Source organism: Mobula birostris, chromosome 1 (assembly GCF_030028105.1).
Source record: "Mobula birostris isolate sMobBir1 chromosome 1, sMobBir1.hap1, whole genome shotgun sequence".
Lineage (NCBI taxonomy): Eukaryota > Metazoa > Chordata > Chondrichthyes > Myliobatiformes > Myliobatidae > Mobula > Mobula birostris.
In genome coordinates this window covers 203,619,337-203,641,885 of record NC_092370.1, presented here as the reverse complement: position 1 = coordinate 203,641,885, position 22,549 = coordinate 203,619,337, and the positions used below count along the sequence as shown (strand labels likewise).

The window sequence follows — 22,549 nt, the reverse complement described above, 5'->3', positions numbered from 1 at the left end:
CAGGTGGCGAAAGTGCTTAAACATCCAACAAAAAAAACCCACAATCTTATTAATATCTGTCACACCAGTAAAAGATTTATATGGCAGTATGTACAAGAAGCTTTGAAAATAAGATTTTAATTAATGGCCTGCATTGTGACTTATCTTCTGGCGCTAACATTCCTCTTTCATGCATCTACTGGTAATTCAAATAACGTTGTAAAACAATGGGGAAAACGGCTTGATCAGATCAAGAAGTGATATAGAAATTCGGCCCATGTTCTTCTAACAAGATAAACAAGAATTAATTTCATTTCCTGATGTAGGTAATTTCAAAGCAAACTCCAACAGATAGCTTTAGCAGACATCCCACCCTGCAAAAACTCATTTCAGGGAGGTAGCACCCCCGCCCCCCCATATCCCCACCCCCTCAGGTCGACCTCCAAGGGTGCATGTATACAGGATATTTGATTATGAAAGAACACAACAATTTATTTGATCAGATATTAAAACTATTTACACACACATATTATATATATATAAATTCCTTGTTGAGTATTTTGTTGGCAGTCTCAATGCTAACAGCTAAATGGTAATGCAAATAGCTTTTCTATTTCTTTTGCAAACTTTCCTTGTACTGTGATGTGGTTTGCTTGGCAGATTTGAGCATTTTGCCAGAAGTCTCAACCTCAGAGCAGTCTGTGTCAATGAATTTGTTAATTTTGCAAGACATCAGATTCGCAAGTGTTTTGTGAGACAGCTGACTTCTGAATTCTGTCTTAATGTGACACACCATGCTGAATGCCCTTTCTACATCACAATTAGAATTTACCAGCACCAAAAGCAGCTTCATCAACTGGCAGAGCTCTTTGAATCTCAACTGCCCTGTGCTCACATATTTTACTTTGGACAGCTTCCCCCAGAACTCATCAACTGGCAAATTTTTGTAGTTTGGCACCAGTCCTTCAAGGTTAGTTGAGACATAATCCAGGACTTCCAAGTGGAGCTGTTCTCTTGCATCTGCCTTGATCACATTTGGAAATCTCTCTGCCAAAGTCAAAATCTGGTCTGGATTCACCTCATCTTGGCTCTCTGTATTGACCACTGACAGATTTTTCACAAGATTTAGTCTCTCAAAAGAAACTTCTCCAAGATTTTTTGAAAGTACATGACATGGAATGCTCTAGCATCTTTGAAGAACTGCTTTGTCTTGTAAGGGGGGATCTCTTGTGCTTACTCGCTTAGCAACTGCCTCCTTTCCAGGTACCCAGTAAAAAGCTCTTCATATGGGCAGTAAATTTCAGGGTTGCTCACACCTATCTCCTGAATGTTCTGTTCTCTCAATACCTTTGGCTCAGTAAATCTCCTTGCTATGTCATGCAGGAGCTCTTCTACACTCTGAGTCAACTTGAAGAGGATAGGTGCCTTGTTTTGGAAAATCAAATTGAATTTGTCAAAACATTGTGTGACATTATGGAGAAAGCATGTGTATATTTTCATTTGGGGGTCTTTAAGCCTCTTCTGAATATGAGATGACTTCTGATTCTCACTCTGACTCAAAATATGAAATGAAGGCTGGCCATTGGTAGAGCAGATGGTCCAAACTTTTTCCTAAAGAAAGCCAGTGTATAAAACAATGCTTTTGTACTCTCTGCTGGGCAACATTGCAGAGCTCTTGAAACTGTTTTAGGCCTTCTCTTCGTTTGGGACTTTTCTCAAAGTAGTAGTAGATGTCAATGAGCAGTTCTTCAGGTGACATTGAGAACTCCTTAGCAGCAGTTTTGGCACAAATGTTGACCAGGTGACTTGGACAGCCAATGCTGTAAATATGAGGGGCCTGTGCTTTCACTTTTGATAGGACAGAGTTGTTTTTGCCAATCATCACATTGCAGTTGTCACTGCTAAATCCTACACAATTAGACCATTCAAGGCCTTTGTCATGCATGGATGATGCAATGCAGTTGAATAGGTTTTCAGCTTTGGCATCATTGCATGTCTACAAATCCAACTGTTCCCTAATCCTGTGTTTCATTCTAGTACCTGACTAAAATGGCACATGATATTGTTGCTTTCATCAACCAAAATACTGTATGGCCTTTTTTCTGTCCGGATGAACTTGTACGGATCCTCTGAACATACAGGTTCCAGTGCCATGTTCACAGTTGCTGCTGTCTTGGTTGATGAGCAGGCACAGTTTTTTGCTATTTCTGTACTTATATGTTATATTATCAATAGACAATAGGTGCAGTAGGCCATTCAGCCCTTCAAGCCAGCACCGCCATTCACTGTGATCATGGCTGATCATCCACAATCAGTACCCCGTTCCTGCCTTCTCCCCATATCCCTTGACTCCGCTATTTTTATCATGGAGTAGTTTTTTTATTCTATTACAACTTTAAGCACGTCTACAGGGAGTTTAGCCTCATCACGTAGGACATCAATAGAGTGGCTCCTTAGCAGCTAGCCAGCTAGTTTAAATAAGGTTAGCTATGCTAATGAACGAATGACATCTGTTAAACTCACCTCAACATGTCTTTTACAGTCATCTGGGCAATAGAAAAGCCATTGTTGCAAACAGTGCAGCGAGCAACACTGTCATTATTTTTTACCCCTATTAGGCAGGGGTACACTTTAGTGCAGTCTGGGGTGAAGTGCATTTTATATATTTTTTTGAAACACTCTGCCATGGCGGCGCAGGACACGAAACTGAACTGATGGAGAGACAGAGGTCAACTGTAAAGCCCGCCCACAGAGAAAACTGATAGGTCTACTTAGCACAAAGACAGACCAATTAGGGTGCTCGCTCTCGATTTCGCTCCCGCTCTCCCTCTCAAAAAAATTAATTTCCGGGATATTGTATATAATTTGCGGGTGTCAGGGAGCTGCCATCAATATGCGGGAGACTCCCGGAACTTCCGGGAGAGGTGAGATGTCTGCTTTAGTGATAGGGGATTTATTACTTAGTGGAACAGACAGGAGTTTCTGTGGACAAAAACGAGATTCCCGATGGCATGTTGCCTAGGGTGACGAGGTCCTACAAAGTGAGTTCAGAGAGTTAAGGTGCTACTTTAAAGGACAGGACCTCCAGGGTTGTGATCTCAGGATTGCTACCCATGCCACAGTGTGGCATATAATTTAACACGTGAATAAGGAGGTGGTGCAGGAGGGAGGCCTTCAGATTTTTGGATCATTGGGTTCTCTTCCAGGGAACGTGGGACCTGCACAGATAGGATGGTTTGCACCTGGACTGGAAGGGGATTAAAATCCCTGCAGGAAAGTTTGCTAGAGCCGCACAGGTGGAGAAGAGCTAAACTATAGTTGCAGGGGGATAGAACCAGAGCCCCAAAACAGATAGTGGAGTAATTGTGAGGAAAGATGTTGCTAAGCCTACATATAAAAATCAAGAATCAAAAGATTGAACATGGTGGGATCAAGTTGTGTATTTTTCAATGCATGTACGAAAGGCAGATGAGCTTAAGGCATTGATCTGCATGTGGAATTATGACAGTGTAGCTGTCAGAGAAGCAGAGGCTGGAGAGATAGGACTGGCAGCTCGATATTCCAGGGTTCCATTGCTTTGGACATGATATAGTGAGAAGGATTAAAGGGGGGAGGGAATGTATTATTAGTCACAGAAAATGCCATGGCAGTGCTCAGATAGGACAGACTAAAGAGCATGTCTACAAAGGCTATATAGGTGGAACTGAGGAATAAGAACACAAGAACATTATTGGGAATGTATCATAGTCAGTCTGTGAGATTTAAAGGAGCACATTTGTAGAGAGATCATGGTAGATAAAGCAAGAGACACTTAAGGAAGAAATCAGGAGGGCTAAAAGAAGACATGAGGTTACCTTAGCAGGCAATCCCAAGGGCTTCTACAGATATATTAAAAGCGAAGTACAGCAAGGGACAAAATTGATCCTCTGGAGATCAGAGTGGACATCTATGCATGGAGCCAAAAGAGATGAGGGTGATCTTAAATGGATTTCTTTGGATCTGTATTTACTCAGAGACCATGTACAGGTAACAGAGGAGGTGGTGTTATTTGCCTTGAGGAAAATTAGAGTGGATAAATCCAGGGCCTGACAAGGTGTACACTTGGACTGTGTGAAATGCTAGCATAGAAATTGCAGGGACCCTAGCATACTTAGCCATAAGTGAGGTGCCAGGGGATTGGAGGATAGCTAATATCGTTCCATTCTAAGGGCTCCAAGAATTAGCCAGGAAATTATAGGCCAGTAAGCCTGATATCAGTAGAGGGTTAAGTTATTGGAAAGGAATTCTAAGGGACTGGATATAACATTAATATAGGGATAGACAGAGACAGATTTGGGATAGTTAACATGGCTGTGTGTTTGGTAGGTCATGTCTAATCAATCTTACAGAGTTTTTCCAAAGAAGTTACTAGGAACCTTGATGAAGGCAAGGCAATGGAGGTTGTCTACATGGGCCAGCAAGGCCTTTGACAAAATCCTGCATGAGAAGTTGGTTAAGAAGGTTAAAAGGCTTGGCATTCAAGATGACATAGTAAACTCGATTAGACATTGGCTTAGAGGAAGAAGCAAGTGAGTGGCTGTAGTTACCTCTGACTTGTGGTGCGCTGCAGGGATCAGTGCTAGGTCCGTTATTATTTTTTTCATCTATGATATCAACAATCTGAACGTTAATGTGGCACCAAGCTTAAGGGGTGAAGGTGTAGTGGACAGCTAGAAAGGCCATCAAAGTTGGACCAGCTGGAAAAAATGGCACATGATATTTAATGTAGACAAGTATAAGGTGTTGAGGAACCAGGACAGGATTTACAGGGTAAGCAGTAAGCCACTGAGGAGTGCAGTGGAACCGAGGGATCTGGGAATACAGATCCATAATTCCTTGAAAATGGCATCACAAGTGAATATAGTCATAAAGAAAGCTTTGGCACATTGGCCTTCATAAATCAAAGTATTCAGCTCAGGATTTGGGATATCATGTTGACGTTGGAGGGGCCTAATTTGGAGTATTCTGCTCAGTTTTGGTCACCTACCTGCAGGAAAGACATCAATAAGATTGAAAGAGTGCAGAGAAAATTTACAGGGATGTTGCTGGGACTTGAGGACTTGAGCTACAGGGAATGGTTGAATAGGTTATAGGACTTTATTACCCAGAGCGTAGGAAAATGAGGTCAGGGGAACATGAGTAATGAAGGGTACAAATAGGGTAAATGCAAGCAGGCTTTTTGGAGTCTCTGCTTCTGTCAAATTAAAATCCCCATGGCCTATGGGGAGCCTCCTACATAGTTTAGAACAAAACAAATGTAGTGCACTTTCTTATTTAAATCTAATTTGCATGCAACATTTCAGATTTATAGGTTGCTTCGTTACTAAGCTATGCACAGGACCTAGAGACATTCTATTTTATTTCACATCTTTAGATGACTTCAAGAATGCAGAGTAAAGAGTTTCAGCAAGTTATCAGTGCAAGATACCCGGGAGTGATAATGACTTAATATTTCTGCAATTCAAATGTTCAAAATGATGCTGTGAACCCAATAACAATTGGTTTGCACAATAGATTCACAAAATATATTCATAAATTTGGGAAAGACTACTTCATCACTAACGTCCTTTACAGGTTTGCATAAAAGTATAAAAAGCATTTTGGTCACAGCAATCACATGTTCTCTTACAATTTCATAAATCAACAGTGTCTTGAAAAAGTATTCAGCTCTCACAACTGTTTTCACATTTTACTGTCTCATTTTCTAAATTTAAAATACATTAAAGTAGGATTTTTTTAGCTAATCTACTAAACATGTCAAATCAAAAGAAAATTTCCAAAATCTGTCAAGAATTTAACAAAAATTAAAAACCAAAAATGTGAGGGTGAAAAAGTATTCATCCCTTTTGTCATTACTATGCCAATTTTCCTCAGATGCAGTATATTACCTTACCAACTCACCCAATTTGTTGATGAAGAAAATTGAAGGATCATTTACTTTCAAAGAATTCATAAGAATAAATACCCCCTCACTTGGCAAGGTCCAACAACGTGGTAGATTTTCAACAGACCAAACCAAAATGAAGACAAAAGAGCATTCAAGACAAGTCATGGAAATTATAATAGAGAAGCACAAATTTGGGGAAGTGTACAAGACCATCTCAAAGGCACTGAACATACCTCTGAGCTCAGTGAAGTCCATTGTAAACAAAGCGGAAACCACAAAAAAAAATGAAACTAGTCACACTGTCTAGGTCAGGCTACCCCTCTAAACTTAGTTGTTGGAGTAGAATGGCACTTGTAAGGCAGGCTACTGTGATGCCAACAGTCACTCTGACTGAGCTGCAGAAATCAGTAGCTGCAATTGGATATGAAGTTCATGGCTACACAATCTCTTAGGCCTTGCACAAAAAGGACATTTTTGGGTGGCAAGGAAGAAGCCCTGGCCAAAAAAATAAAAGCATACCTTGCCTGGAAAGACTTTCCAAAGCATTACTTAGATGCTGTAAAGATGCAGAAGATCTTGGGGTAGGATGAGATAAAGCACAGTTTTTATGCTTTAGTTTTCCCTGTTTTTTTGAGCTCCACTGAGGAAAAAAATGAGCACGTGATTCACAAATAAAAATTCTTAATTAAATTGATCAAAATCACTGTTTGTAATACTCATTTATGTGAACAAAAGTTGGGGGCTGAATACTTTTACAAGGTACTGTAAATTCAGCAGTGCCATGTTAATCAATGGATATAAAATAGAATCATTTTCAGTGAAGGATATAGTCAAACAAGGTTATGTTATTTCCCCAACACTTTTCTCAATGTTTCCTACTGCAATGTTGCATCTGAAATCACCATATTTTCTGTGGGAGTGGAATTAAACAGCTGAATTAATAAGAAGCTGTTCAACCTATTTCAACCACACCCAAAAGTACATTAGCAGGTATGTGTACAGTACACAAACCCTCAGATTTGTTCTCCTGCAGGCAGACACAAAAATAAATCAACGCCATGGAACCCATTTAAAGAAAAGGTCAAACATCCGACGCGTGATAAAAGAGCAAATCAAGCAAACAACAAAAAGCAAGCAAATGACAAATAGAATCCTAAATATCAAACCGCAGAGTTCCTGAAACAGTCAAGGAGTAACTGCCACCAAGTCAGTTCAGTTTAGCGCTTTATTGATGACTCAGCCGCAGAGCCAGTTCTGCGCTGAAGCGTCTCAATCAAATTGCACAAATAGCAAAAAAAAGAGTAACAAGAAACATATGGAATGTGAAATGCTGCAGAATCCTCCAAAAACAAGTCCACATCAACAGAGTACGTTCAGCGCTGAGGACACTTAACATCAAACCATTGAGTCCCAAAGGGAAAAAAAAAAGTCCTACAGCCACAAGCTGGGGCAAGGTGATTGAACCTGTGACATCCTCTGGCAGCAGCAAGAGGGAGAACGATCAAATGTAGGCAGACAGTGCCGAACACCCGTTTGTCTTCTGCTCTTGTCCCTGTTGATTTCAATCTTGCTTGAACCTATAAATCCACAAGGAGTAATGGAGCAGACCATGGGTTGACATTCCACCATTAGGGAACGATGGACACACACTCCACTCTCAACCTCGCCGACGTATGCCGTTCAGATGGCCATGGAACCATCTGAGCCATGAGGCCACACTGCAAAGGTGCCATTGATGTATCTGAAGCAGTATTTGGGGTGTAAGAGTGATTAACTCAGAGCCCGCTCCTCAAAGTCCACCATGTAGAAATTAGCAACAGCCAGCGACAAGGGCAATCCTATGGCCACTCTGCTTGTTCATATTAGCTTCTCTTGTAGAAGATATATCCTCTGAACAGCAGACATCCAGACATTCAATTTACCATGGCGATGGAGAAGAATGGTTGCCTCCCGTTCCTGGACATTCTAATATGATGGAAACCCGGCAGTAGCCTCAGATGTGGTGTCTATCGGAAACCTACTTACACGGACTTCGACCTCAACAATAACAGCCACCATCAGGCCTCCCAACAAAGAGCGGTTCTTCCTACTTTGATTAACTGTGCAAAAACTATTTCGGACCTGTAGAGTCTCCATGAGGAAATAAGACGATTACACACAATGTTCCTACAGAATGGCTACAAGGTGAAAGAAGTCAATCTGACCCTTAAAGGGGCCAATGGAAAAAACCTGGAAAAAAAACCCTGCTACTGCTTGTCTCCCCAGTATTTCCGTGGTTTCTGGAAGGATCGTCAGGAACCTGAAGAAATACCAGATTAATACCACCCACTAACCCGTAAAAATGCTCCATTCACAGCTTACCATGTCAAAGATGACCTGGGCTTCAGGACCACTGGCATTTTAGGATTCCGTGAATGTGGAGCAGCGTATATTGGCCAGACAGGATGCACTGTGGAAACCCACATCAGGGGGGAGTGCAGGAGGTGTATCTGTTTGGGTTACTCGGAGAAATCGACAGCAGCAGAACATTGCATTCGCTTTGACTTTGATGCCACAAAACTACTGTGCTGTGCCAATGGATTTTGGGACCGCCTGGTAAAGGAAGCCATTGAAATAAAACTAGAGAAAAAGAATTTTAACAAGGACGAAAGTCTCACTCTAAGTAAGAACTGAAATTCAATAGAAAACAAAGTGAGAGAGCGGAATCCTCATTGGATGACGACAAACCAATCAGGAGGATTAGACAACGCTGGTATAACTACAACCAGACTAGACATGTCCCAGCATCATCCCTAATGGGGATGGCAGAGTCTGTCATCAAAACATCAGTTAAAATCAATTCCTGTACCTGATTGGAAGCCCAAGAGGAGCACATTTGTCATATTCACCAGGAAAGCACTAGATCCCCCTTTGCAAATATCGTTCTCTTAAAGAACACTGCAAACCAATATCAGTTTCCAATCCCAGGCCACTATCTCCAGTATTCAGGCTCCGGTACTCAGTCAAACATATTAGTCATGCTGATAACATGCCCAACACCAGGCTATCAAAGCAGACATTCCACTCCGACCTCCATCGAGGGAGGACATCACCAGGCCACTGGAAGAAATGAAACATACCACGGACTCCCAGGAATCACAGACCCATGACTGCTCAAACTGAAGCAGCCTTTGGAATGGTATTGAGAACCTGGAAGCTACATATCAGGATTCCAGGAGGAGTGATCCACCTCAAACCATCCAGCCATCATCTGCTCCATCTATGGAAGAGTCTATGGTTCCTACATTGGACTTCAAGCCTCACAAAACAATTCAGGAAGTAAGTCATCAATTCTGAGATACCAGGAAGAATATTTTCAGAGATAATGATTTTACTGTAATGTAGAATAATACTGACAGTGATTACCGCTTTATTGTTGAACTCCTTTGAAAAAAAAAATCTCTTGCCATCAGGCACTGAATTATCTGGTTTTGTAGCAAAAATACTCCATAGACAGTAAATACTTACAGTTGATTTCCGATTGTGTCCTTTCTGCTCTTGTATTCTTGTTAGTGGATCGAATTGTATGAGGCACAGCAGAGAGAGGCTATAAAACAGCAGGAAAAAAAGGGGAGACAAAAAAATCTGAACATTTTTATAAATAAAATTACTTCAGAAATGAAACTAAGCTCATTGCCAGCAACAAATCTTTAGCCCACATAATGTCTCAACGGATAAAAACAAAATTCAATGTCTGAGACAACTGAAAAGGTCCAAAAGTCTGCTGAACAGCTAAATTTTGTGTTGTATTAGTCTATCCACCCCAATATCTGCTGCAGGGCTTGAACTGAATTGTCCTGAATTCTTGCTAGACTCATGGTGATTAAACTCTTTTAATAGTATGGGAAAAGGTGGCATATTTTATGCAGTAAATGGTAAATAAACAGATAAGTTGAAATTTCAAGTTTGGACATGACATGATCTAATCTCATTTTGGATGTAGACAGTTATGGCACTCGAACAAAGCTTGATTTCATTCTCTGCTTTGTACTTCACTCATATCTTTGAATTTCTCTTCTAGTGAAATTAATAGACACCTAGATTTTTATCTACATTTGATTTTTATACTTAACTGACATATAATCAGCGCACATGAATCTGAAGTGCTTGGGAGCTGATCAACCCAGGCATCCCACCTTGCAAAAACTCATTTCAGGGAGGCAGCACCATCAAATTCTGGGAGAGGTGGGATGTCTGTAATAGAGTAGCTCCTGAGCCAGCTAGTTTAAATAACGTTAGCTATGCTAAGGAACAAATGACACCTGTTAAACTCACCTCAACATGTCCTTTAAAGCCTTAACCCACCATGGGCAATAGAAAAGTCACTGTTGCAAACAGTACAGCGAGTAACACTGTCATTATTTTGACCCCTATTAGGCAGGGGTACACTTTAGGGTAGTCTGGGGTGATGTACATTTTATATTTTCTTTTTTTGGAACACTCTGCCATGGTGCGCTCTCGCTCGTGCGCTCTCTCGCTCGCTTGCTCTCGTTCTCTCTCTCTCTCTCTCTCTCTCTCTCTAGGTCGCTCTCGCACTCTCTCTTGCTTTCTCTCTCTCGCTCGTTCTCAAAAAAATGATTTCCGTGATATTGTATATAATTTGCAGGCATCAGGGAGCCACTATTAATATGCGGGACACTTCCGGAACTTCCAGGAGAGGTGGGATGTCTCTCAACCCAATTTACAAAAAGTGAAATATTACACAACTAATGTATCATACCTCAAGATCATCATCATCCGCCTCATTGAAAAGATGGTGATTTTCAGGATTTTTGACTTTGTCCAATAAATCTACTGCCAATGATCTGGATAAGGTTGATTGTGTTAAAAACGAATGCTGAAAAAAAAAAGACAATAAATAGAATTTTAAATTCTCAAAACTGTATATCAAACAAATATTGGAAGGTATATAAATATACATTTTATAATAAGGACTGAATTTTTTTATTATCTTAGTATGAAAAATGCTTTTTCTAAAATTTATAACAATCTGAATACTGCGAAAAAACCCATAAAAAGTTTCCAATCTGCTTGCATAGAAAACAACTACACAATATATCATTAATCTATTTACCTATGTTACCTCAAAGTTATTTATATTCTGAAATACTTTAAGACAAAAATATAAAAGCCAAATTCAAGTTTTCAGATGCATATTTCTACTAAGCACTACTTAATTAAAACCAACAATAAAAGGTGTTTCCAGCCTTCAATCTCTTTTCCACTCTCCTTTTCTTATTACACTGTATGATATGGATCCCCTGAAAAGTTTGGGAAGGGGGTGCAAGGGTGAGACATTAGGACTTGACTGAAAAATTGTCAAGACCACACCTGGAGCAATATTGCCAAATGTTGTTCTGATCTTCACATTATAAGGAGGAAGTGATGCACTGAAGATTCACCAGAATAGTGTTGGAATTGCAGCATTTTTAGAGCGATTAGTCAGACTGAGTTAATTTTCCCTAGAATGGAGGAGGCTAACAAGAAATATGCAGAAGTACAAGTGGGCAGATTGCATCATCCTGAATGCCTCCTAAGTGCATCTTCTTTCTTTCTTTTCCAATATTTTTTATTAAATTTCATATACACAAATACAGAATTCATAAGGATACTTATTATAAATCAAAATAAGGTAGCATAAAATGCATTATATGTAAATCACAACCATACAATCACGGTATCCAATATTCATAATCAAATAAAATAAATTAAATTATGAAATACAACATGGTTAATTATATTATAAACAAAATCTACACCCACTACCAAGACAAAGCTGGTTGGTAAAAAAAAAACAAAAGAAAAAAAAAGAGTACTTTACATTATAGTATTTTATAATAATAGCCCAGATCTATATTTTAATAACAATAACAATTCAAAGATTTTCAAAATAGTTCAGAAAGGGTCCCCATAGCATTTGAAAATCTTGATTCGAATCGGAAATCGAACAACGAATCTTCTCTAAATTTAAACATGACATAACATTGCATAACCATTGAGCATGTGTAGAGGGGCAAACTCCTTCCATTTAAGCAAGATCGCCCTCCTAGCCATAAGAAAAATAAAAGCCAGTACCCGCAAATGAGAAGGCTCCAAAATTATAGCTCTTTTCTCAACAATACCAAATAAGGCAGTCAAAGGATTGAGCTTAAAATTAACTTTAAAAAGTACAGAAAAAGTTTGGAATACATCTTTCCAATATGTTTCAAGGCTCGAACATGACCAAAACATATGAATTAATGAAACCTCTGACGACTCTGCCACAGTTGGATGCATCAGCAAGGGAGATGAGGTTGAGTACAGGGCTATGGTAGGAAACTTTGTCACATGGTGTGAGCAGAATTATCTGCAGCTTAATGTGAAAAAGACTAAGGAGCTGGTGGTAGACCTGAGGAGAGCTAAGGTACCGGTGACCCCTGTTTCCATCCAGGGGGTCAGTGTGGACATGGTGGAGGATTACAAGTACCTGGGGATACGAATTGACAATAAACTGGACTGGTCAAAGAACACTGACGCTGTCTACAAGAAGAGTCAGAGACATCTCTATTTCCTGAGGAGACTGAGGTCCTTTAACATCTGCCGGACGATGTTCTACGAGTCTGTGGTGGCCAGTGCTATCATGTTTGCTGTTGTGTGCTGGGGCAGCAGGCTGAGGGTAGCAGACACCAACAGAATCAACAAACTCATTCGTAAGGCCAGTGATGTTGTAGGGATGGAACTGGTGTCTCTGGCGGTGGTGTCTGAAATGCTGTCCAAGTTGCATGCCATCTTGGACAATGTCTCCCATCCACTACATAATGTACTGGTTGGGCACAGGAGTACATTCAGCCAGAGACTCATTCCACCAAGATGCAACACAGAGCGTCATAGGAAGTCATTCCTGCCTGTGGCCATCAAACTTTACAAGTCCTCCCTTGGAGGGTCAGACACCCTGAGCCAATAGGCTGGTCCTGGACTATTTCCTGGCATAATTTACATATTACTATTTAACTATTTATGATTTTATTACTATTTATTATTTATGGTGCAACTGTAATGAAAACCAATTTCCCCCTGGGATCAATAAAGTACGACTATGACTATTACATCTGTCACAATAAGGAGATATATCTGCAAAAAAATGAGAGAGCTTGTCTTTAGGCATATGAGCCCCACGTATCACTTTAAATTGTAGGAGGGAAAGACGAGCACATAATGAAGAAGAATTAACCATTTTGAAAACAGCCCTCCAGGTCTCATCAGATAATGAAGTCTGTAAATCCTTTTCCCAATCTTTTTAAATTTTGTCTAAAGGAGCCATTCTCAGTCCCAACCAGAGACCATAAATATAAGATATTGAGCCATTATCAAAAGGTTTCAAATTAAAAATTATATCTATTATGTTCTTATCTGGGCTGGTAGGAAATATATGTAATTTAGATCTTAAAAAATCTCTAATCTGCAGATATCGAAAAAAGTGAGTATTTGAGAGGTTATAATTCACTGAGAGCTGCTCAAAAGAAGAAAGATTCCCTCCAACAAACGGATCCTGAAATCATTTGATGCCTAATCTTACCCATTCTCTAAAAAACAGATTGGTTGTAGATGGTTTTTAAAAAAAATTAGAAAAAAATAGGACTAGAAAGGAAAAATCTCAATAAACCGAAATGTTTTCTAAACTGTAGCCAGATCCTCAAAGTGTGTTTAACCACCAAACTTTCAGTTAATTTATTTAAAGATAAAGGAAGAGAGGATCCAAGAAGAGAAGTAATAGAAAATTTCATAACAGAGTTGGCTTCCAAAAAGACCCACATTGGACAATTCTCACGATTTATATAATATAACCAGAACGCAAGATTTCATATGTTAATTGCCCGATACTATAACCTAAATTGGGTAGAGCAAGGACTCCATTCTTTTTAATTTTTTGAAGGTGGGCTTGATTTTCTGTTCTTCCATATATAGGAAGAAAGAATCGAACCTAAAGAATCAAAAAAAGACAAATAAAAACAGGTACGGCTTGAAAAAGGTACATAAATTTAGGTAAAATATTCATTTTAATAGAATTAATTCGACCAATGATAAAGAGAGAGGCAACCAATTAGAAAGTGTCTTTTTCACATACGGTGATCAGACCTGAAGGCTTCTTGATACAAAGGATTGACCAAACTGCTGATTTGGAAAAGACAAAAGATGGAGATATAGGTTTCATGATAAACTCCCTATGGTGGTTATTCTTCCGAACTTGTGTTCCCCTGAACTTGAACACCTAACAATCAAATGCCATCTGCTCTACTTACCAAGGGAGTTCCTATCCATGATCTTGTCTGCCGTTTAAATACCAGCAGCTGACTATAATCAAGTGCTTGAGATACTGCATGACGCTATCACAAAACAAGAAACAGTCCATCCTAGTGGACTATATCATAGTGGGGGATTTCTTCAAATGAGTTTGCTTAGCCCCCTACTCTATTTGCTTTACACTTATGACTACATGGCTAAGCACAGCTCCAATGGCATATTCAATCAAGTTTGCTGACGACACCACTGCTATAGGCCAAGTCAGAGGTGGTGACAAATCAGTGGAGTGGTGCTACAACAACTACCTCTTACTCAATGCCAACAAGATGAAGGAGCTGATTTCTTGACTTCAGGAGGAGGAAACCAGAGGTCCATGAGGCAAGTCCTCAGAGGGTTCGGAAGTGGAGAGGGGCAGCAACTTTAAATTCCTCTGTGTTATAATTTCAGAGGATCTGTCCTGGGCCCATCATGCAATTTCTTATAAATTACAAAGAAAACACAGCAGCACCTCTACTTCCTTAGGAGCTTATGAAGATTTGGCATGACAACTAAAACTTTGACAAACTTCTATAGATATGTGGTGGAGAGTATATCGACTGACTGCATCACAGCCTGGTAAGAAATACCAATGCCCTTGAATGGAAAATCTGACAAAAAGTAGTGTAAAGCCCTCCCATCACAGAGCATATCTACATGGAGTGTTGATGCAGAAAGCAGCATCCATCATCAAGGATGCCCACCATCCAGGTCATGCCCTCTTCTCTCTGCTGCCATCAGGAAGCTGGTACAGGAGCCTCAGGACTCACACCACTAGGTTCAGGAACAATTAACACCACTCAACCATCAGCATCTTGAACCAAAGGGGATAACTTCATTTAACTTCACCTGCCTGTCACTGAAATGTTCCCATAGCCTATGGATTCACTTTCAAGGATTCTTCATCTCACGTTCTCAATATTTATTGCTGGTTTGTTTGTTAATTAAGTATTTGTATTTTCTTTTTGCATTTGTAGTTTGCCATCTCTTGCACACTGGTTGTATGCCCAGTTGGGGCTGTCTTTCATTGATTCTATCACGGCTATTGGATTTCTTGAATATGCCCGCAAAAAGGTTAATCTCAGAGTTGTACTTTGACAACAAGTTTACTTTGAACAATACAGAATTATTAAAATATGCATTTGTTCTACAATAAGTAGTAGAATTTTATCCTTGAGGGCAGAGAAAAAAAATAGGTGAGCTGCTTTAAATGAAATCAACTAAAATTTACTTACAGTCAGTAGTTTCTCAGCTGTTGGTCTCTTCCTTGGATTTTTTGTCAATGCTATTTTGAGAAAAGAATGGAATGTTGCAGTCCTGAAAGTAACATATTAAATTATTAGACATTTTTTGAAACTATAGATACTTTTTGTCACTTCAATTAATGTAACTATCACAGGGTTCTTTTTATGGCCTTAAACAGTAATTGTGTTAACTGTTCCTTCATAATTAAACTACAGTCAGAACAAATGCAAATACTATTATTTTATTGTTTATCTGTAATAAACAACTTAGCATAAAATCCATCAAAACTTAAAGATAAATATTTGCACCTTGAGAAAAATATACCTTGTGCCACAAGTGAAACTGGAAAGTTACAACACACATCAAAGTTGCTGGTGAACACAGCAGGCCAGGAAGCATCTCTAGGAAGAGGTACAGTCGACGTTTTGGACCGAGACCCTTCGTCAGGACTAACTGAAGGAAGAGTTAGTAAGAGATTTGAAAGTGGGAGGGGGAGGGGGAGATCCAAAATGATAGGAGAAGACAGGAGGGGGAGGGATGGGGCGGCCCCACTTTCAAATCTCTTACTAACTCTTCCTTCAGTTAGTCCTGACGAAGCGTCTCAGCCTGAAACGTCGACTGTACCTCTTCCTCGAGATGCTGCCTGGCCTGCTGCGTTCACCAGCAACTTTGATGTGTGTTGCTTGAATTTCCAGCATCTGCAGAGTTCCTGTTGTTTGCCTAGAAAGTTACAAGTTACATTTTTGTATTAGTGCTATTCAATACCACTCTCACAACCTTCTAAAAGTCTGGAAGATGAAAACCAATGCTGCTGCTACTTTTAAAATATTAACTTGATGAAACGCATCACTTTAATTTCACCAGACTTTCTGTTTACTATTACATTAAGTTCCGTACTATATCTTTGGCTTCTCACAATTTCGAGTATGTAAACAAACTTTGAGACATTTGTAAAGCGATGCACTAACAAAACAATAACAAGGAAATACAGACACGAGGAAATCTGCAGATGCTGGAAATTCAAGCAACACACAAAAAAATGCTGATGAACACAGCAGGCCAAGCAGCAACAATAGGAAGAGGTACAGTCGATGTTCCAGGCCGGGACCCTTCATCAGGACTAACTGAAAGAAGAGATAGTAAGAGATTTGATAGTGGCAGGGGGAGGGGGAGATCCGAAATGATAGGAGAAGACAGGAGGGGAGGGGTGGATCTAAGAGCTGGAAAGTTGATTGGTAAAAGGGATACCAGGCTGGGGAAGGAAGAGGATCATGGGACGGGAAGCCTGGGGAGCCCCTTCTCTTTCTCCCCAGGCTTCCCGCCCCATGATCCTCTCCTTTCTCCAGCCTCATATCCCTTTTGCCAATCAACTGTTCAGCTCTTGGCTCCATCCCTCCCCCTCCTGTCTTCTCCTATCATTCCAGCATTTTTTGTGTGTGTTACAAGGAAATACAGTATATTCTGTAAGCTGAACTTAGACAAAGTTGAAAGGAGCTCACAATGCTCAGCAAATTTACCACATCCAATTGTCAGTCAAATGAAATATAATGCTGAACGATATACACATGTACGTTACTACAATAAAATTATGGTCAGGTTGTATGTATTCTGGTAAACTCCGACTTCAAGCCCTGCATTTATTTAACTATTTAGTGATATAGCGCAGAGTAGGTCCTTCCCGCCCTTCGAGCCACACCGCCCTAGAAACACCCAACAAGCCGTATTGACCCTAACCTAATCATGGGACAACCTTACAATGACCAATTAACCTACTTGGTGTTGGGACGACAGGAGGAAACTGGAAAATCCCCATGCATTCCACGGGGAGGAAGTGCAGAGAGACACCTTACAGAACAGCACTGGAATGGAACTCCGAATTTTGGAATGCTCTGACCTGTAATAGCTTTCTGCTATCCACTACGCTACCAAGGAATTTTGGTCGTTACAATAATTAAGACTTGGAAGCAGCCACAAGAATAACGCTAAGTATGAATGTTTTAATTTTTGAGTGAAGACTTCCAATCTTAATAAGGTGAAAACAGAGACCAATCTTTTAAGTAAGATACTACATAAAATAAAACTCCAAGATAAATTGCAAAAGTAGGGCAAATAGAGGCACTGGTCAAAGTAATAAAAGCAAATCTGAATGCAAAACGATCCCATATTCAATGATCAGTAAAACTGGATTCCAGATGAGAGTGCAAAACTAAAAATAGGCAACATACACAGGAGAAAATTTGCAGATGCTGGAAATCCAAGCAACACACACAAAATGCTGGAGGAACTCAGCAGGCCAGCCAGCATCTATGGAAAAGAGTATAGGTGCAGTGTAATTAATTGTTTAACTATATTAAGTAAAATGAACTAAATGGTAATGTTCCTTCATTTGTATTTATCCTATGAATTTAAGTTTAGAATGTTGTTACAACCGGTACCATTCAAGGTTAATACCCTGCCCTTATGAGATCAGCTATCCATCCACCCCCTTCCCTTTCCAGGAGGACAATCTCATGTCTCTCACAAATAAATTTCATCTGACATCACTCTATCCAATTCAATATCTGACTGTATCATTCTGTATCCTAAATCTACGCTACCCAATATTAACATTACCAAGTTTCATGTCATTTGCAGACTTATTAATCAAACTCCTAAATTCATATTTAAGTTGCTAATGCATATAACAAACAATAAGGATTCCAGTACTAATCACTGTGGTATACTGCTAATCATAAAAGCAACTTCAGTTAGGTGAGCCCTCATTCCAAGAAGCAATCAAACTTCTCTTTCTAGCCCCCTCCGAGCAGTATATCCTCTCATAAACAAGATGATCTAAACCAGATACAGTGTTGCAGATGTGGCTTCACCAAAGCTTTATTTAACTATTAATAGAAGCATACTCACCATTTCATTTTATCTTTCAGCTTAGGGGGTTGAAATCCACTCTTAGTCATTAAAAACAATGCCCTATGGTAGAAGCATAGTCACGATATTAAAATATATAAAGTCAGTAGGTTTGCACTGCATACATTTAAAGGTAAATAAGTCAACTCATTTAGCACAACAATACTTTAAACCTCTTCCCAATTTAATAATCTCAGAATCAGAATAAGGTTTATTATCACCTGTATTTATTGTGAAATTTGTTAACTTAGCAGCAGCAGTTCAATGTAATACATAATGTATAAAAAATAATACAATAATAAATTAGTAAATCAATTTACAGTATACATATATTGAATACATTAAAATCGTGCAAAAAACAGAAATAATGTACATTAAAAAAGTGAGGTAGTGTTCACTTGGTCAATATCTATTTAGGAAACGGATAGCAGAGGGGAAGAAGCTGTTCCTGAATCGCTGAGTGTGTGCCTTCAGGCTCCTGTAACTCCTACTTGATGGTAACAGTGAGAAAAGGGCATGCCCTGGGTGCTGGAGGTCCTTAATAATGGACGTTGCCTTTCTGAGACACCACTCCTTGAAGATGTCATGGGTACTTTGTAGGCTAGTACCCAAGATGGAGCCAACTAAGTTTACAAACCTCTGCAACCTCTTTCAATCCTGTGCAGTAGCCTCCCAAAACAGACAGTGATGCAGCCTTTCAGAATGCTCTCCACGGTACTTTTATAGAATTTTTTGAGTGTATTTGTTGACATACCAAATCTCTTCAAACTCAATGAAGTATAGTCACTGTCTTGCCTTCTTTATAACTGCATCAGTATGTTGGGACCAGGTTAGGTCCTCAGAGATCTTGACACCCAGGAACTAGAAACTGCTCACTCTCTCCACTTCTGATCCCTCTATGTGATTGGTATGTGTTTCTTTGTCTTACCCTTCCTGAAGTCCACAATCAGCTCTTTCCTCTTACTGATGTTGAGTGCAAGGTTGTTGCTGCGACACCACTCCATTAGTTGGCATATCTCACTCCTGTCTGTCCTCTTGTTTCTGTATGAGATTCTACCAATAATGGTTGTATCACCAGCAAATTTGTAGATGGTATTTGAGCTATGCATAGCCACACAGTCATGGGTATATAGAGAGAATACAGCAGTGGGCTAAGCTCACACCCCTGAAGTGCAGCAGTGTTGGTTGTCAGCGAGGAGGAGATGTTATCACCAATCCACACACATTGTGGTCTTCCGGTTAGAAAATTGAGGATCCAATTGCAGAGGGAAGTACAGAGGCCCAGGTTCTGTAACTTCTCAATCATTATTGTGGAAATGGTGTTAAATGCTGAGCTGTAGTTGATGACGTGGGTGTTTGTATCGTCCAGGTGGTCTAAGCCCATGTGAAGAGCCATTGACATTGCATCTGCTGTTGACCTATTGTGGCAATAGGCAAATTGCAATAGGTCCAGGTCGTTGCTGAGGCAGGAGTTGAGTCTAGTCATGACTAACCCCTCAAAGCATTTCATCACTGTAGATGTGAGTGCTACCAGGCAATAGTCATTTAGGCAGCTCACATTATTCTTCTTAGGCACTGATATAATTGTTGCCTTTTTGAAGTGGGAACTTCCATCCGTAGCAGCGAGAGGTTGAAAATATCCTTGAATACTCCCGCCAGTTGGTAGGCACAAGCTTTCAAAGCCTTACCAGGTACTCCGTCTGGACCTTCCGCCTTGCGAGGGCTTAAGCTCTTTAAAGACAGCCTAACATCGGCCTCTGAGACAGAGATCACTGGGTCATCAGGTGCAGCAGGGATATTCACAGCCGTAGTTACATTCTCCCTTTCAAAGTGGGCATAGAAAACATCTAGTAGTGAAGCATTGCTGCCATTCATGCTACTGGGTTTCGCTTTGTAGGATGTAATGTCTTGCAACCCCTGCCAGAGTTGTTGTACATCCGATGTTGCCTCCAAGCTCGTTCAAAATTGTCTCTTCACCCTTGAAATAGCCCTCTGTAAATCATACCTGGTTTTCTGGTACAGGACTAGGTAGCGAGACTTGAATGCCACAGATCTAGCCTTCAGCAGACGACGTACCTCCTGGTTCATCCACGGCTTTTGGTTTAGGAATGTTAAGGCTTTGGTTAAGGCTTTGCAGGCACACACTCATCCACACAGGTTTTAATGAAGTCAGTTACAACTGCATCTGTTAGCCTCTCCCCCTGTACTGCTCTGTTTCCTTATGTGGACATCAAAGATCCATCACATGAGGCAACAATATACTTCAAACGCGCATAAAGGTATTCTTCCTAACATCTTGGTCTGACTTAATTTTACTCTTTTGCTGAAGCAAGATGTAACTAAGAGTTAGATAAGGGACATACAATATGGCTACTGCATTTAGAATTTTGGAAGGCTCAAACAAGACCTCAAATAAGAGATCGTTACAGAAAATTAAATTATGGGGGATTGAGAATTGGGTTGACAGACAGGAAACAGAGCAGGAACAAATGGGCACAAACATGAGATTCTGCAGATTCTGGAAATCTAGAGCGACACACACAAAATTCTGGAAGAATTCAGCAAGTCAGACAGCACCTATGGAGGGAAATAAACTGTTGAAGTGTCAGGCTGAGAGCCTTCATCAGGAATAAATGGGTCTTTATCAGGGTGGCAGACATGGCGTAGTGAGGTGCTACAGAATAAATATTTTGGTTCCAAGTAGTCACAATATTTATTCATGATTTGGATGAAGGACCTACAAGTAACGTTTTCAAGTCTGCAGACCAGATAAAGCTGCAGAGATTGTGTATGGGTGGGAATGTGAGATACCAGGAGGAAGCAAAATCACGAATGTGTTTTGGCAATTTTGATAAGGGTGCACATGAATGGCTGGTGCACTAAGCTATGGACAAAGGCACAGTTATCCTCTGACTCCAAAAAATGATTATCTGAATGGCCATAGATTAAGAAAGAGGGGGATGCAACAAGATCTGGGTACCCTTAGACATCAGATTCAAATTTCTTAGCCTTCTTTGTTAGAGATTTGATTATACAAGCCAAGATGTCTTGCTGCAGCTATACTGCACCTTGGTGAAACCCCATCCAAAGTTTTATGTGCAACGTCTGGTTACTCAAGAAAGGATGTTCTTGCTATGGAAAAGCTACACAAAAGGTTTACTACACTAATTACTAGATCTGGTATAGTGCGACTGATACACGAGGAGACATTGGATGAATTAGGTCTATAGTTTGGCTAATTTAAAAGAGTGAGAGGAGAAATCAGAGAAAGCTATTTTAATAATACGAGGCAGATTAGATGCAGAGAAATTGCTCCCAGTGGCTGGAGAGTCTAGAACCACAGGACACGGAAGATGGCAATTAGAACCAAGATCAGGAAAGATTCTTCACTTGAGGTTGGTGAACCTGTGGAATTTTCTTCCAGAGACAGTGGGAGTCAAGTCATTAAGTACATTAAAAAAGGACAAGGTAGATATAGTTCCTGATGTTAAAAGGAACTGAGTGGTATGCAGGAACAGGGTACTGAAACAGACAATCAACCTGGATGGCACTAGAAACCCCTTCCCATCTGTTCCTTCAACACTCCTCTAATGGTTACTATTATCATCTTCCTTACATCAGATTCCATCAATGATAACTTTTGTGTAAATTATCACCCTCCAAGATGCCTCTACCTTCATTGTCCATTCCACCACTCCCTGCTTTCCCAACCTGGCACTTCATGTCTACCTCCACATACTCTTATCTCCGAATGTCACCTCCCCTGCCTGTCTGCCAATCTGTCATCCTTCACCTCTCCTCATTCCATCAATCATCCACTGACCCTGTCTTGACACTCCCCATCTCCTCTTTGTACTAGCTATCTTCTCTCTCTACTCTTAATTCTAATGCAGTTCCAACCCAAAACATTGACAATTTCTTTCTCTCAGCAGATGCTGCCTGACCTGTTGAGTTCTTCCAACACATTACTTATTTATCAAGATTCCAGCATCAGCAGTCTCCTTTGTCTGTTTTTAATGTCTTGATATTTCTTGTTACCATTTTCTATTTTATTACTCACTTCGACAACTCCGGTATCAACAGCAGACTCTGAACTCACATTTTCAACATGCGCATAAAGTCAGGTCTGTACACTGTGAA

At 40.1% G+C, this 22,549-nt stretch overlaps 1 protein-coding gene across 3 annotated transcripts in view; it reads right to left on the bottom strand.

The window, feature by feature from the left end:
• map4k5 (mitogen-activated protein kinase kinase kinase kinase 5) overlaps nucleotides 1-22,549 on the bottom strand; it is a 148,135-nt gene that overhangs the window by 45,573 nt on the left and 80,013 nt on the right. For all 3 annotated transcript variants that reach the window (XM_072269296.1, XM_072269302.1, XM_072269307.1), the window contains exons 10-13: nucleotides 18,410-18,472; nucleotides 15,496-15,577; nucleotides 10,665-10,781; nucleotides 9,413-9,491 (exon numbers count right to left, since the gene is read on the bottom strand). In XM_072269296.1, coding sequence (XP_072125397.1) covers nucleotides 9,413-9,491; nucleotides 10,665-10,781; nucleotides 15,496-15,577; nucleotides 18,410-18,472 — 341 coding nt within the window. The remainder of the gene's footprint in view (nucleotides 1-9,412; nucleotides 9,492-10,664; nucleotides 10,782-15,495; nucleotides 15,578-18,409; nucleotides 18,473-22,549) is intronic.